General features: G+C 42.3%; 1 protein-coding gene across 3 annotated transcripts in view; it reads right to left on the bottom strand.

Annotated features, from left to right (window-relative positions):
- The window catches only part of hpse2 (heparanase 2), a 99,259-nt gene that overhangs the window by 27,411 nt on the left and 54,205 nt on the right, over positions 1-17,643 (bottom strand). For all 3 annotated transcript variants that reach the window (XM_051917475.1, XM_051917476.1, XM_051917477.1), the window contains 2 exons: positions 10,640-10,733; positions 1,247-1,353 (listed from right to left, as the gene is read on the bottom strand). In XM_051917475.1, coding sequence (XP_051773435.1) covers positions 1,247-1,353; positions 10,640-10,733 — 201 coding nt within the window. The remainder of the gene's footprint in view (positions 1-1,246; positions 1,354-10,639; positions 10,734-17,643) is intronic.

The raw sequence follows: 17,643 nt of genomic DNA, 5'->3' as shown, positions 1-17,643 counted from the left end.
AATAGTATTTTAAGTAGTACCATATTGTTTGGTGGGCGGATTCACTCAAAAAAAATAGTAAGTAAAATTTAATTTGGGGTTAAGATTGGTATTCATAAGCTGACGTTTCACAGTGTACATTCCTAAACCCTGGGTTAACGTTCTTATTTGCATATTTGCGGTGTCAGTGTCATTGATTGGATAAATGCAGCACGCGACCTGTTGACACAGCATTCTCGTATTGTCGACTGTACTGTCGAGTTTATACTGAATGGACATTACGGACTATAAAGGTAAGAATGAAACGGTCTCTTCTTCACTCAAATTGTCGCGTTTTCTGTCAGCATTTGACATTTTTCCTCTCAAACGCTGAATTTACAGTTTATATACAATGCGCAGTGTTTCTGTGACTGTCCAAAACAGAGTACGCGATTGGTTGTCTGTGTTGCTTAGCATCTAGCTGTAACATTCTAACACTGCATTGTTTCACACTGTACAGTTTGGTACCACAATGCGGGGTTAACACAGCAAAATCGGTGCTAACCCTGCTCTGGAGCAATGAAAATAAGTAATTTTAACTTGGCCAGTTAAAGTTTTTTGAGTAATTTCTACTTAGTTGAAGTTTACTTTGCAATACTCTGTTTCAAGTACATTTTACTCAAACACTATAACACTGAATTAAGCCATGCTTTTAAAGCATATGATTTACTTAGAACATCTAAGTAAATAATAGAGTAGATATTGGAAACACTGGCATGAGCTGCAACTGAAAACAAGTGTTCAATGCAAAGGAGAACTTTATTTTAACCTATTAAAAAAGGCCATAAGACATGGAGTTTAGTTTGGACTGAGTTGCATGTGGCCTGAATAAGTGCTTTGATAGAAATTGTACTGCTTAGTGAGGTTAACAGGCATTTTTCACCGGGTTACAACACTTATATTCTTATTTGCGAGCATTTTTGTAATACAGCTTATCTTAACATCAATTAAGTGATTAATACTTTACAGACAGTTACAGATGCATCTTTGTTTCTGGACTTACAAATTTAGATTATCATAATGAATTTAAATTCTATATGTAATGCCAATAATGATATTTTTATATGGAGAAATTATGGCAAATTACTAATGAAAAAAAAAAAAAAAAAACATTTGAACAAATTGAAGAAGTAAATCACAGTGATTAAATAGGAGAAATAAATAAACTGAGTAAATGATCATCAAAATAGCTGTTAGTTAGAGCCCATAGACTATGTGCTTTACTTACAGAAAACCAGCAGCAAATGTGTCTGACAAATTATTGGTGCCCCCTGCCCAAGCAGGACCAACTCCACCCAGCCATACACGCTTCTCTGGAGCATGAGTTTGAACGATCTGAAAGAAACAGATCTGAATGTTATGCATGTTTTTTGAGATGTTAAAACATCCACAGAACATAAATGTGGAATGTGAAATCTTAAATATGTACAAAATATCCAAATACAAAATACATTTTGAAATTTTACATTTTTAAAAATTAATTAATACTCTTATTCAGCAAGGATGCATTAAATTGATCAAAAGTGACAGTAAAGACATTTATAATGTTACAAAAGATTTCCATTTTAAATAAATTCTGTTCTTTTAAACTTTCAATTCATCAAAGAATCTTTTAAAAAATAGCACTGCTTCCACAAAAATATTAAGAAGAAACTGTTTTCAACAACAACCATAATAAATAAGAAATGTTTATTGCACACCAAATCAGCATATTAGAATGATTTCTGAAGCCTCCAGTAATGGCTGATGAAAAATAGTTTTAAAATATATTAAAACAGAAAACTATTTTACTATATTTTAAAATTAAATAAAATAAAATAAAATGGTCACACTTTACCATAAGGTTCATTAGTTAACATTAGTTAACTACATTAGTTACCATGAACTAATGATGAACTGCACTTCTACAGCATTTATTGATCTTTGTTAATGTTAATTTCAACACTTACTAATACATTATTAAAATCAAGAGTTGTGTTTATTAACATTAGTTAATGCACTGTGAAGTAACATGAACAAACTATGAACCGTCTCGGTTACGTATGTAACCCTCGTTCCCTGAAGGAGGGAACGGAGACGTACGTCAGTAGTGACCGACGAATTGGGATATCGCTAGAGAGCCCTATCAGCTTCGAGTGAACTACAACAGGCCAATGAAGTTGGCGTGCGATATTTGCATAATGCGCACCGCCCCCGCCAGGTGGTATAAATAGGGGAGCAGATGCAATCGCACTCTGTTTTTCGCTGAGGAGACAACCTAGTCTGCACTACAGCGAGGGTACAGCAACTGTGGCGACGGGACGTACGTCTCCGTTCCCTCCTTCAGGGAACGAGGGTTACATACGTAACCGAGACGTTCCCTTTCAGTCGGTCACGTTCGACGTACGTCAGTAGTGACCGACGAATTGGGATCCCAAATAAAGCGCCACAGTATGAACCCCTTCCAGTGCCCAGCGCAAGCTCTAGCCACCCGGCGCACCAGTGGGACGGGGAAGGGGGCGAGCTTACGCCGAGAGAGTCTACTGCTGTTCCGATATACCCACTAAGTAAACTAGACTACACTGGGGAAGCGAACCCGTAGGGGACGCTGCGGAGACCACTACCCACCTGTAGGGGAGGAATTTACGTGGAGAGTACACATATGGACTGGCCGTGGGCAGTACGCATATGGAGTCCCTGGGATGGCTCCACCTGGGTAGGGGGGAGACTCATCTGACAGGTGACAGCAGAGCTGGCTCTGCTAGGGAAAGACACGGGCTCGCCGTAGGGAGTTGACCGTGGACAAATACACACATGGGACCGCTCACGTGGAGGGGTCACGACATGTGGAACCCAGCCAAACGTCAACGTCGGTGACGGAGGTTTGGCCTGGCATCAGACACTCCGCAATGTCCGAGCCGAAGGGGGAGGCGGAGGAACTCGACAGGGTTCGCCAAGCGGGGAACTCGACTGGAGTAAAAAGGATGCACGTATCCGGCCCAGGGGGCGGGAGTGGCATTGCAAGCCGACACTAGAACGGGCTCTTCGCGTCTACCGGCTGGTGGAAGCGAGTACACGGGAAGATACCGGTTCTACACGAAGGCTATAGAATCTAGCGAACGTGTTAGGTGTCGCCCAGCCCGCAGCTCTACAGATATCTGTCAGCGAGGAGCCGTGCGCCAGCGCCCAGGAAGAGGCCACTCCTCTGGTGTAGTGGGCTCTCAACCTGAGCGGGCAAGGCACGCCCTGGGACTCATACGCCAGGGCGATGGCGTCCACTATCCAGTGGGCCATCCTCTGCTTGGAGACAGCCTTTCCCTTCTGCTGGCCTCCGTAACAGACAAAGAGCTGATCTGAGGTCCTAAAGCTTCGCGTTCTGTCCACGTACAGGCGCAGAGCGTGGACGGGAGAGAGCAAAGCTAGGGCTGGGTCTGCCTCCTCCGAAGGCAGCGCTTGCAGGTTCACTACCTGATCTCGAAAGGGAGTGGTAGGAACCTTGGGCACATATCCAGGCCTGGGTCTCAGGATAACGTGAGAGTCACCGGGCCCGAATTCCAGGCACGATTCGTCAACCGAAAATGCGTGCAGGTCCCCTACCCTCTTGAGCGAGGCCAATGCAACCAGGAGGACGGTCTTTAGGACAGTACTTTTAACTCGACTGATTGCAAAGGCTCGAAGGGACGACCCCGGAGAGATGTAAGAACCAGGGTCAGATCCCAAGAGGGTACAGAGGGGGGCCAGGGAGGATTAGTCTCCTCGCCCCCCTCAAGAACCTGACGATCAGATCGTGCTTCCCTAGCGATTTACCATCAACTGCATAGTGATGTGCGGCGACAGCGGCAACATACACCTTGAGGGTGGAGGGAGACAGCCTTCGCTCCAGGCCCTCTTGCAGAAAGGAAAGCACGGTTCTGACCGAACATGATCGGGGGTCCTCTCGCTCTGGTTGAGAGGAACACCATTCGACGAATAGGTTCCACTTCAGCGCATAGAGGTTCCTCGTAGAAGGAGCTCTAGCGGAAGTGATGGTGTCTGCGACCGCTTGCGGGAGATCACTCAGAACCTCCGCGTCCCGTCCAGGGACCACACATGGAGTTTCCACAGGTGGGGACGCGGGTGCCAGAGGGTGCCCCGTCTCTGAGTCAGGAGGTCCTTCCTCAGAGGAATGGGCCAGGGAGGTGCTGTCGCGAGGAGCGTAAGGTCCGAGAACCAGGTCCGAGTGGGCCAGTATGGAGCCACTAACAAGACCTGCTCCTCGTCCTCCCTGACTTTGCACAGGAGCTGTGCGAGAAGGCTCACTGGGGGAAACGCATATTTGCGTAGGCCCCGGGGCCAGCTGATTGCCAGGGCATCCATGCCGAGCGTGCCGCCGGTCAGGGAATAGAACTGGCAGTGGGCAGTCTCCGGGAGGCGAACAGATCTATCTGTGCCTCGCCAAAGCGCTGCCAGATCAGCTGGACCACCTGGGGACGGAGTCGCCATTCGCCCGGAAGCGGAGGCTGCCGTGAGAGCTCGTCGGCTGCACGGTTGAGCACGCCTGGGGCGTGAATGGCACGAAGCGACCTCAGATGCTTCTGACTCCATAGCAAGAGATGGCGGGCGAGTTGCGACATACGGCGGGAGCGTAGACCACCCTGATGGTTGATGTACGCAACGGCCGCAGTGTTGTCCGAGCGGACCAGTACGTGCTTGTCTGTCAACAGCTCCTGGAAGCGGCCCAGTGCAAGACGTACTGCTAGCAACTCGAGGCAATTAATATGCCAATGCAGTTGGGGCCCCGTCCACAGACCCGATGCTGCATGCCCGTTGTACGTGGCCCCCCACACCGTGGCAGAGGCATCTGTGTGGACCACAGCATGCCTGGACACTTGTTCGAGGGGAACTCCAGCCCGCAGGAACGAAGAGTCTGACCACTTGGTGAGGGTGCGACAGCAGTTCGGTGTCACGGGGACACGGAACGTACCGCGCTGCCACGCCCATCTCGGGACCCGGCCGCGGAGCCAGTGTTGAAGCGGCCTCATATGAAGCAATCCGAGCGGCATGACTGCGGCTGCGGATGCCATATGCCCCAGGAGCCTCTGAAAGAGTTTCAGTGGGGCCGCCGTCCTGCGCTTGAGCGTACTCAGGCAGGTCAACACTGACTGGACGCGCTCCTCGGAGAGGCGCGCGGTCCAGGCGACCGAATCCAGTTCCCTACTGAGATAAGAGATCCTCTGCCCGGGGGAGAGTTTGCTCTTGTCCCAGTTGACCCGAAGACCCAACCGACTGAGGTGAGCTAACACCATGTCCCCGTGTTCGCACAACTGCTCCCACGAGCTGGCCAGGATGAGCCAGTCGTCGAGGTAGTTGAGATGCGAACGCCCTGTTCCTTGAGCGGAACAATGGCCGCCTCCGCAACCTTCGTAAAGACGCGGGGCGACAGGGCCAGCCCGAAGGGTAGGACTTTGTACTGATATGCCCGACCCTCGAACGCAAACCGTAGGAGTCTGTGACGAGGCAGAATCGAGACATGAAAGTACGCGTCCTTCAGGTCGATCGCTGCAAACCAATCCTGGGGACGGATGCATTTGAAAATGCACTTCTGCATAAGCATCTTGAACGGCAGCCTGAGAAGGGACCGATTCAGGACACGCAGATCCAGGATTGGCCGTAGCCCACCGCCCTTCTTGGGTACAATGAAGTAGGGGCTGGAGAACCCTGACTTCAAATCGGCTGGAGGGACCGGCTCGACTGCATCCTTCGCCAGGAGGACAGCAATCTCCGCCCAGAGAACAGGTGCATTGTCCAGGGACACACGAGTGTAATGGACACCCCTGAACACCGGGGGACGCCGGGCGAACTGAATCGCATAGCCGAGTCTGATGGTACAAATGAGCCAGCGGGACGGGCTGGAAAGCGCTAGCCAGGCTTCCAGACACCGAACCAGCGGGACCAAATGGACCACAGACGTACCGGGCGTGGGGCAGCGAGGTAGAGTGCTGGACCCGACTCGGACGGCATAGCGGCCCGTAGTGTGGTCAGACTCTGCAAGGTGGCAGTGTGAATGGGAGACGGCACATGGGAGGCGGCCTCAACCAACACTCTGGGACCTGCTGGCGAAGTGAGAGGGGGCTGAGAGTGGCGAGGTGGGGCCTCGCGCACTGCCAGCCGCGCCCTCTTGGGACCTGGAGGGTCAGAAAACAGTTCTACTCCGTGGGCACCGCTGGTCTCCGGAGAGCCAGCGGCGGAACAAACCAAAATTCTCCACCCGGCCCTCCTCCGGGGAGGGAGCGATGCGGGCATCGTCTCCCGAAGAACTGTTTACCTCAGCTCCAGGTCACCAGTTTCTCCAGGACCGCTTCTCGCTAGCCAAGTGGCTTGGCTGCGGGCTGAGCGGGCTGGATTTTAGGCCAGCTTGTGAGATGAGAGCATCGAGAAAGCGTACTTAGACGATGACACACCTCTGCAAGGCTAGCCAGGGGTGTTTCCGGACCACCATGGTAGACATTGTCTGGCCAGGGGCCTGCGCTATGACTTGCATCATGCGTAGCTCAACCCCGACTCAGAACTACCCATATGCAATGAGTGCTTTGGCCTTCCACAGACTTGCCGGGGGCCAAGACCCATGCAGGGCAGAGGTGGTGTGCCCGTAGCACTGCCACCCCACCACAGAGGGTAGTGAGAGAGAAAAAACTTAATGCAGATATGACCCTTTTGGTGTTCCATATTTGGCACCAAGAAAGGCTTCTAAACTGCCAAGTTTTTCATGCACGTCCAGGCTAAGACAGGGGGCGGGGCAAGGCGAGTACGCGTCACACCACGCCCCCAGGGGCCCGGGAAAGCATGGTCGTTAACTCTGAATCTGATTCAGCATGAGCACATCACAACCGTGGGACGCTCAGCCTCATCTTCATGTCCAGAGCCCAACAACCCTCTCTCCAATGTAGCAGTCGACATCTGATCCTCTGCTGGAGCCCTGACTAAGATGCTAGGTCCCCCATGAGAAGGACCAGCAATCCACCCAGAAGCTACCAGCCATGTGAGAGAGTGAACGTGGTCGTCTAACTGAACGACACACGGCGCTGAGCGCCGACGTGGCCATGTTTTTACCAAACATAAACCACCCACGAACACAGTCACAGCATGTTTGCGATGCGCTAGAGGAGTGGGGGGCCCACGGAGATTGGCTCGGCAGGTAATGCCCCACTGTGATCCTCTGGTCACCCTGGCTTATTCACCAAAAGTAGTACTTTTCTGATTCAGAAAGAGAAACTAGATCGGGGAATAGGTGAGGGGACTCCACCTCGTTTGAGGCACTCGAGTCTCGACCACGCATCTAGAGCGCCGAACAACGCGCTGGGTTGCCATGGCAACGCGCGCTGTCAGCCGGCAGCTCGACGGCACACGGCGCGCTGAGCGCTCAAGCCCTTACGAGAAAGGCAAGACGAACAACGCGCCGACGTGGGCATGCTCTCTTTTTTTACAAGAGAATATGAACCACCCACAAACACAGTCTCAGCACGCTAAGCAGACATGAGAGAAAGTGATTGTGGCCGTCAGTGAGGATAGGAAACGACCGCCTCCAGAAACGCACAGACAGAATGACGTCTTGAAAAAGACGCAGTGTCTGTCTGTGAAGCTCTTTTAGAAGCTCTTGTTCTTTGTGCCGAAGCACACAGGGAACAGCCGCGATGTGACTGCAGGTACACTTTTCACTCCCTGAGTCACACACACAGAGGAACCGGCCCAAATCGCAAACCAACGGGGCAAATAATGCTGTGAAAACAGCAGTTGAGAGCTGTATAACAGCTCGAGAAGCTCACTCTGGGAAGCTCGCGGCCTCGCTGTAAGGTGCCATAAAGCCAGCACTGTAGAACAAAAGCTCTTCAAAGGCTTGCGAAGTCACTCTCAGACTAACAGCAGGAACACACAGGTTGGCTCCGAAGCGAAAGACAGAGTGCGATTGCATCTGCTCCCCTATTTATACCACCTGGCGGGGGCGGTGCGCATTATGCAAATATCGCACGCCAACTTCATTGGCCTGTTGTAGTTCACTCGAAGCTGATAGGGCTCTCTAGCGATATCCCAATTCGTCGGTCACTACTGACGTACGTCGAACGTGACCGACTGAAAGGGAAAGCTGTATTTTCATTAACTAACATTAACAAATACAGTAACAAATGTATTGCTCATATGTTAGTTAATACATTAACTAATGTTAACAAATTAACCTTATTGTAAAGTGTTAGCCAGTGTTGTCAAAAGTACCGGTACTTCGGTACTGAAATTTTGAAAATGTGACAATACCAGCATTTCTTTAGTACCGGGAGTACCGAGTATCCCACTGATAGGGCTGTGCCAATATTTTACGTGAATATGACACGAGTGAAGCACAAAGCTTTGTTTACAGAAGAAATAATAGGTTAGCGATTAAGTGTGACATCGCAGCCATGGAAACATTTTGGTTCATGCTGAATGAGAGAGGTACGTGAGTCCATACATTTAAGCTTTGTCAGCTTTGTATTCTGTTTTGCGAATCGCGATCTGGTCACCTGATTATCAGAGAATTAAACTTTCCATTAGTTATTCCACTGAAAATGTAATCTCTGTTTCTTTTCCCAAATCTTCACTCACGCAGGGGATTATAAACGTTTCTTCCTTTGGTTCGCTCTTCATTAGGCCTATTATATTCGCATTCTTTACTGTGGAAAAATAGAAAAACACGGTAGGACAGAAACCTTTTTGCTTGCACGTCAATTTCTATTTAACACAGTTGTGCTTTATAAGGCGTGTCAAGTTTATTTGAATAGCGCGTTTCACGTACGCCGGTGATTTCTAGTTTCGCTTTCTCTGACAGTGCAAAATCAAACCTAGCCTGAATGTCTGAAGATAAAACTCGCTCTTCAGAACTTTTACAACAAGTGTCAGTTGCTTGTAACATCAGGAGATAACATGAAGATATTATAAAAGAGATGCTCTCTTTCCTGCTTGTGTCCCACATCCCTCTCAAAGCGCAGATCGGCTACAAGACGCATCTTTGTGTAAAAATATAAAACTAATGTTTTTAAAAATAATATTTGACTTATTATTTAGGTTACCATAATATATTGATATTTATTTCATAGTTTTACAGGCTGTAGTGTGTTGTTTCACTGACGGAAGTGCTTAAATAAACACGCACGTCTGTTATAAAATGAATGTTTAAGCATTTGCTTATTTATTTATTTTTTATATTTCAAAATTTATTTAATTGAGGTGTATATATATATATATATATTTATATACACATATACACACACACACACACTCCAAATGTTTATATGTATGATTACCATCATATTTAATCAGTTTTTTAAAATAGTAGTTAAATAGTTCCAACAGATTTTCCTGTGGTACTGAAATTGGTACCGAGATCCGTAACATTTTAATGGTATTGGTACCGACTACTGGAATTTTGGTACCGTGACAACACTAGTGTTACCAATAAAATAAAATAAAATAAATAAAAAATAAATAAATATATTTAATAATACAATTATATGTACTACTCAAATGTAATAAAAGCCATGAAAGTCGTTTTTCATTTTGCAGCTGACTGATAAAAACCAGCATTTTGACTCCAGTTTTTGTGCTCAATATGAATCAGACTGACCATGAACAGTTTGCGGGCATGATTTGAGATCAGATCTCAACTCTGCAGCACAATACACAACCGACTGCCGTCCAGCTGCAGGGTCAGAGTCTGGTTATAATAGAACACATGTTGGGTATTAGGCATATTCCATAATAAGCCAAAGAAAGGCTCTCCTCATACTCTCCACTTGTGATTCAGACACACTGTGAACCTCAGGACCTGTTGTAGTGAGTGACAGCCAGAGAATCAACACTAAAGCACAAATCGTCTTTCAAAATAAATCCGTAAACTGTCACGAACAGCAGGAGGGTACATGTGCCGCCAAATCAGCGAAGACAACCTACAGATCCACTAAAGAAAAAAAAAAGATGTGAATTCCATCTTTTATTACTTATTTTATGTTAACAGACCTTTGCATCTGAAGTTTAAAAGTGGAATAAGCACTTGTTCATCTGACATCACACATGTAATGGGCTCTAATCACTGTCCCACTGGGTTTGGGAGTGAACAAAACTTTGGCGTCTTTTGTTTGATATTTGTGAGGAAGGCCAGTTTCCCACCTCTTTCACTTTCAGGAGAACACTGGACCAGATGTGTGAGTTTGAGATGCATAAAGCAGAAGAGCTATGTATTTATAGATTGGGCCTCCTGAGGGAAGTCTTAAATGTTGTGAAACCTGGTACTGCTTATTAGACCAAAAGGGGACTGTTCCCAGAGCAGCTGAGACATCATGAGGCTGAGGGGGAACTTGTAAATTGTAAGCCCAATCAAAAGCTTTCCTTCCTTACTGTGCCCTGACCCACGCTCCCATAACACTAGGCCACCTATCAGACTGGCGACAGCATGTTTGGATGGTGCAGCTGAGGATAAACCTGGGGCCCTTGAGATAAACACAGTTAATGAGCACTGGAGGGACTTACACACTCTCACAACAACAACCTCAACACATATATTAGTACATCTCTGACCCACACATTCAAAAACAAAAGATATCCAGGCTGGCTGCCTTTAAAACAAACCAAATCTTACCTTTAAGACCTTGTTAATCTGTTCAGAGAGGGTGTCCAGAAGTCTCGTCTTCAGAAAATCTTCCACTTTGGTCACCCGCCTGTCAATGTAGTAACTGCACACATAAGAGAACATCTTCATAAGAGCTATGAAATATGAAATAAGGAGTGAAATATAAATATTAAATTTAAAAAAAATGTAAATTAATATATATTGTTCAAAAGGTTTGAAGAGTATGTTTTAGTATTTTTGAAAGAAGTCTTTTATGCTCAACAAGGCTGTATCAATTTAATAAAATATATAGTACTATACATAGTAATATAGTAGAAATATAGTACTAAATATAAAAAAAAAAAAGTAAAACAGTAATATTGCAAAATATGATTACAATTTTAAAAACTTAAGTTAAGATTTGTTAAAATTCCTTATCCCAATATCAGCACTGGTACCGTTTCACCATTTGTATCACTCTGCTTGTGGCGACTGTCATGGCGGTCGTGCAAATCTATCATATCTTTTATAAATACTACTGTTGTTATGCCACAAAATTAGATTTTTTAGGCGAGAATGTAGTTATTTAGACATCAAATATGTAACTCATATATAAACATAGCGCCTATTTTACTATTTCTTTTGACGCTTTAACAGATGCGAGCTCTAGGCTGTCAGCGACTGTTCAGCACTCATGTACCCGCAGAGAACAGCTTCATCTTGGTCAGTCCTTCGGGAATTTTTAACAGTCCTTCAGGAATTTTAAACATGAGGTATAATTTGTTTTGGCTATATCAAACGGGCAAAGTTTGGTCTTATTAATCTATTACTTGTTCCAGAGCTAATAGATTTGGCTTAAGGGATATATGAAGTTTCATAACTTCATATTTACATTGAAATTAAATCCTGTACTAACTAGAGTGCTGCTTTTGTACATTTGATTGAACTGTTTGCTTGTGTTTATTTTACTTCTTATACTGTTATAATGGCTTTTGTTGTTAATTTAAATATTATTGTTCAAACAATAATATTTTATATAAATAAAATGCCGTATTTTTTTGGTATTGAGAGAGTCCGTTAGTGATTTCGACTTCAGTGAAAGTTACATTAATATGCCATGAGATGGTGGCAAAGACTATCTTTAAGAGTGAGTCAGTCAGTCGCAAAGACTTTTATATTGAATTGGACTGAAACAAGGAAAGGACACTGTTTTTAACTTTAAACATCTTACGAGACGCAACTGACAAATGCATTGAATAGCACTGTCATGGGAATGTCTTAAATGTTAAAAGGACAAAGACAAAGATATAACTTTCCTCAGCGGACATTCAAACTGATTTTGTGATTATGAATATAAGATTGACCTGAAGAATATCAGCTAGGTGCAGGTAATGCACTCTCTCAGGTGATCTCTCTCTCATAATACTCCACATATAACAGTGAGTTTCAATGAAGCAACTCAACATTCCATTGTTACTGGTTCTAAAGTGACGTTTTTGGAATTAGTAACGAAGGCTTGGGCTAAACTGTTAAACTGTCAACTTGAGATTTGAATCCGTGGCGGAAGGAAGTAGTTCCTCACAAAAGAGGGTTTTTAAAGACACTCCGTTGTTGTTCTTATTTATTTACACACTTGTGTCATCAAAGTCTTGTATAAACGCACTCGTAGGCGTGCGATATGGCTGTATATCAGCACGCTGTGATTGCTTATGGCTGAACAGGCTACAAGTGTGATATTTCTGAGATATATATATATATATATACACACACACACAAAATATTTTCCCTTGAAAAAAAGCCTGAGACTGGAATAACTTCAAATAAAAACAAACACCAGAATGGCAAAGCTATCAATCTTGATGTTACCATTACAATATGAAATAGCCTAACACAATCCACATTTCCCACCTCAGTGAGCAAAGTTCAAAATATGAATTAAAGGCATTAGCCAGTCTGCAAGTTTACACACAAAATAGCTAACAGATTTAGCCCATGAATTATATTAAGGTGTAAAAGAAGACAGCAGTGACAAGATGCAGAGCTCTTTCTGGTCAAAGAGCCGCTGCAGCGAGTGAGTGAGTGAGTGAGAGAGGAGTTCGGGATGAAGTAGCTGTGGGCCGGCCATCTGGAGGAAAGTGTGGAAAGAGGGCCTCAATGAACTGCAAGATCTTGACGTATCTGAAGGAATAGTGGTTCTCTGTGGACACTGACCTTCAAAATTTAGAGTCTCCATGGGATTAAGCTGCACAACACTAGAGGCAACAAATCTTCATTATCTTTGGATATCAAACAGCAAAGAGCAACTCTCAACCTCCCTAGTATTATATTTAGCTAATGTGTTTTCATTTGTGGTGTTTTAGATTCCACTTGTAAAGTCCATCAGCCACTTCTCAACAAAAAGAATTCTAAATTTTAGCATTAAAAGCAGAGGAGATGTCTAGAAGATGAGTGAAAGAAAAATGCATCTGTTTCATGGAAAACAAACTCCTAATGTAACAGATAAAGAATAAATTAGGGAAGGGTTTTATTGGCTTTTCTTCCATAGCTCAGGACACTTAATTAAATTCTTTTTTTCTTTTTCATATCAAATTTGTTTCGGGTGTTTCTCCTAAAATTCCTTAGGAGAAATAAAACAATTAGAAAAATAATAAAAAATAAATAAATAATCAATCAATCAATCAATCAATCAATCAGGGCAGGACAAATTGGAATATATTGTGTAAATATACAACAAACTATTAAAAAAGGATAATTCCACTACTACAAGAACCACACGAGTTGTTCACATAACCTGTGAAGGCTATTATTACTGTAATTAGGGGTAGGCAATATGAAGAAAATCTTATATCACGATATGAGTAATTTTGTTTCACAGTAACGATATATATCACAATATAGTTATTTTTGCTTTAAATAAGGTTTTTATGATATTAAAATTTATGATAATATTGAATTTGATAATTCTTGTCACTAAAACATCACAAAAAAAAAAAAAAGAAAAACTAATATTAGCCTAAGTAAAAACCATAGTGGACGTTATCGAGTGCACTGATTCAATACCATAATGCACTGCAATAACAACTGATGTACACTCAACAGCTAGAGAATACCCATAATACACTGGGGGTTGTGCCGAATGAATTCCCACGTCTGACCAGAAGATGGCGCCCGCAGCTGAATCATCCATCCATCCATTTTCCAAACTGCGCTGGTCCAATGTGGTTACAGCGTAATATCATACAGGTATAAATTCCTTTTTAATTGATTATTAAATTTTTTAATTAAGATTTATATATGCTAGTTTTCAAGAGTTCAAGATAAATCTTTTCATCTAACTACTGGAGATGCCAGTTTGCTAATTTTCAAATGATTATTAAACTATGAAAAAGCAGCAACCCTTCCGGTGCACTCAGTGAATGAATTCACTCACTCATTTTCATTCACTGCCTCAAGTGGACTATATTAGTGGAGTAATGTAGGGAATAGTGAATGAGGGTATAGGGGGTGATATCAAACATAGCTTTTCTCTGTTTTGATGTTTGATTATCATTAATGACACAGACAATAGCAGATATATTAGGCCGCCGTCACTTTAAGATCGAATGCACGGATCCAATACGCTGTTACACATGCATTTTCTATCTCAACAGTTCACTAAGACATAAATGACTGTGTTTACAAAGATACTTGCAAAGACAGCATTTTCACACGTAAGCATGTGTATTTAACCGTCAAAGCCCAATTATGCAGCAAAAATAACTTAGTTCAGTACTCATGCGCTTTATGAGCAAAGGCTTTATGTCAGCACATCCCTTAGACAGTGCATGCATATAGTGAAAGGAGTTCTCTGTTGCTGCTTATTGTGCTTAAACAGTATAAAATCACTTGTCAGTATAAACAGTATAAAGTCACCGCAATGCTTAAAAAGGCATGTAAACAATAAGCTTTTGTGACCATGCATCATAACGTCATGTGAGCATAACCACGATAGAGCCGATAGTCCAAAATCTCTTCCGGTTGACAAATTTCTGTACCGGTTAAATGTGTCGACCGGTATATCGCCCAGCCCTACCTGGAATCATCCTTTACTGTAAATAGATAATTGCGCATTAGAACGTGTGAGCACATATGGCTTGAGTTTGACTAAGTAGGTGGTGTTTTTTATAAAATTCTCCTCTATGACACCCTTTCCTACTTCCGCTTCCTTTAATCAGGGTTGACCTCTAGATTAATGAGTCTGTTTGGCCCACCCTCTCTCTGCAGACGCAGGGGGGCTGTCTAATTGAGGGAGAAATGCAAACTTGTTTATGCCCTTATAACTTTTAATGACCGCAGCTATTGCATGCACTTGATAAAACACTTGGAGTTTCTCATTACTGAATAATTCAAAGCCACTCAGCATGGAACTAATTAAAGTCATTGAAAGCACATCCAGCTGTCATTGTGCTGGGAGATAAAAGAGAGCGCCCATTCGCTAATGAGCTTGTTTCTGATTATTAAAGGTTTGCCATATTGCAATGCAGTGTTGAGCAAGTCAAGCGCTTTCTGAACAGCCCATGTGAAGGAAAGCTCAACAAGAATGAGATGTAAAAAAATTGCCCTGCATATTTCGCTGAAGCTCTCTGAACACAGCATCTGTGATTTCTCATGATATCACAAAAAAAAAAAAGAAAAAAGAAAAAGAAAAAAAAAACTCTTGCTGACCTGGAACTTGCCTTGTCTGTCTCCAGCAGTCGGCAGTGAATAAATAAGTAAATAAATAAAAAGATAAATATATATATATATATAATATATATGATTATATATATATATATATATATATATAAAATAGAACAATTGTTATATATATATATATATATATATATATATATATATATATATATATATATATATATATAAACAATTGTTCTATTTTCTAACAATATATGCTTCTATTTTAATATATAAATACTTTAATGGTAGGGGACAATTTTGGAGAGGCTAGCAATAGCAAGCTAGCTTTGAAAGCATGAGATCCCACCCTCCCTTCAGAGCGCTCTCCAAAGCCACGCCTCCTTCAAAACACATGAACGCACACAGCAGAGTCTGCAAAGCACCACGAGACGAGAGACGCCGTTAAATTACGTCATGTCTCAAAGCACATAACGTTACAATAATAAAGAATTTAAACAACTTACAGAGCTCTTAATTTAATTTTTTCCACCATGGAATAAAACAGATAATTGCATATTTTTATCTCACAATTATAACTTTTTTTCTTACAATTGCGCATTTACATTTTGTAATTTTAATTATTTTTTCTCAGAACTGTGATATAAACTCGCAATTGTGAGAAAACATGTACGGAACTGCGAGTATATATCACGCAATTCTGAGAAAAAAAATCAGAATTGCGAGATGCAAACTCACAATTGTGAGAAAAATGTCAGAATTGTGAGACAAAAAGCCGCAATCACCTTTTTAATTTTTTTTTGGTGGCGGAAACAAGCTTTCATACATTACAGTTGTTTTCCTCCAGCGAAAATGAAACATGAAGACATACTTTAGAAAATGTTATTTTCATTTCAAAATTTTATTTTTTAATTAGGGTATTATTGTGGGTGTGGCATTAGATTTACACCATGCACAGAAATGATCAAAAATACAATCACACTGTAAACATGATTTGTTGGTTTAACTTAACGTAAGTAGCCTAACCTGGTTACCTTACAATTGTAAGTTCATTTAAACTAAAAATTTGAGTTGATACAAAGAAAGAGATTCATTAGATTATTCAACAGAAACTCAAAATAGTATGTTATCTGAACAACATTTGTGAACCTAAACTGATTTGACAAAAGTTTTGTGAAAAGTTGTGATAAATCATGAAAATATTTTTTTACAGTGCAGTGCCAGTGACAGACAGCTCTCCCTCTGAATGACAGCAACAGAAAAAACACCATGTGAAGTTATTTCGTTCTACTAAATAATAATGACCCAGCAGCTGATTTTGACATTTATAGCCCTAGAGTAAAGGCATTTGTGGTTTTTGATGTCACACTGAATTATAGACATGGCAAATTGACAGATTCATGTGCTGTTATTTATTTAGTTTTTTTTTTTTTTTTTTTTTTTTTTAAATAAAAGTGGTTTACTATAGGACTGATTAAACATACTGCCAATACAGACACTATGGTATAATATAAGGTTTGTCTATATTCTAAATGAATATTAATGAGTATGATATGGTTAGCTAAAATGATTTGAAATAAAATCAATATTCAGGGGTTGACTTGATTGGTAGTGTAGAACCTATTGTATGTATTGTTCCTGCCTAACCTAGTATACAAAAAATATATTAAATATTTTTAATCATACCCTCACTGGGGGCAGAGCACCCCTAATACTGAAATCCTAGAATCGCCTTTGTACCTGACTGCTGCAGATTCATTTCGCCATTGATAGTGTTGACACAGAAACGCATAAATCCGAGACTGAGGACATGAACCGCTCCGGGTAGAATGTCACAGGTTGCCATCTTGTAATTACGGTTATGACATGGCATGAACACAGCATATGCTCGTTGTTTTGTTCAGGAGGAACTGTGTTTGTTTGTGGCGCCCGGTCTACATCTCTGCATAGCCTCATTGAACGTGCTGATAACGTGTGATGTCTGCGTGAGCAGGTGTGTGGAGGTATGGAAATACATATGTTAAGAGGCAGGCCTTGGTATATTTTGTAAATATACAGCAAACCATTAAAAAAACAGATAATTTCATCACTAAAAAAGCTGTTCAGATTACTTTTGTAAAGAAAACATTACATTCAATGAAAAATATTTTCTTAAGAAAATCATTTATTGTTGCAACTTGAACTTATTTGAAAATTTAACAAAAAACAAATGATTTACTAAGTATTTAATTTGCAATAAAAGCTGAAAATTATGCAAGCTATATCTCATGTCAATGACAGCTCTAAATTTATAAAACACACTTTCCCAGACTGTGCTTTATTTCTAATTTTAAAGCCATTCTACTGGATGTTTCCAAAACCAT

Source organism: Ctenopharyngodon idella, chromosome 13, assembly GCF_019924925.1.
Source record: "Ctenopharyngodon idella isolate HZGC_01 chromosome 13, HZGC01, whole genome shotgun sequence".
Lineage (NCBI taxonomy): Eukaryota > Metazoa > Chordata > Actinopteri > Cypriniformes > Xenocyprididae > Ctenopharyngodon > Ctenopharyngodon idella.
Note: the sequence above shows the minus strand (reverse complement) of the source record. Positions and strands in the feature narration are given on the sequence as shown.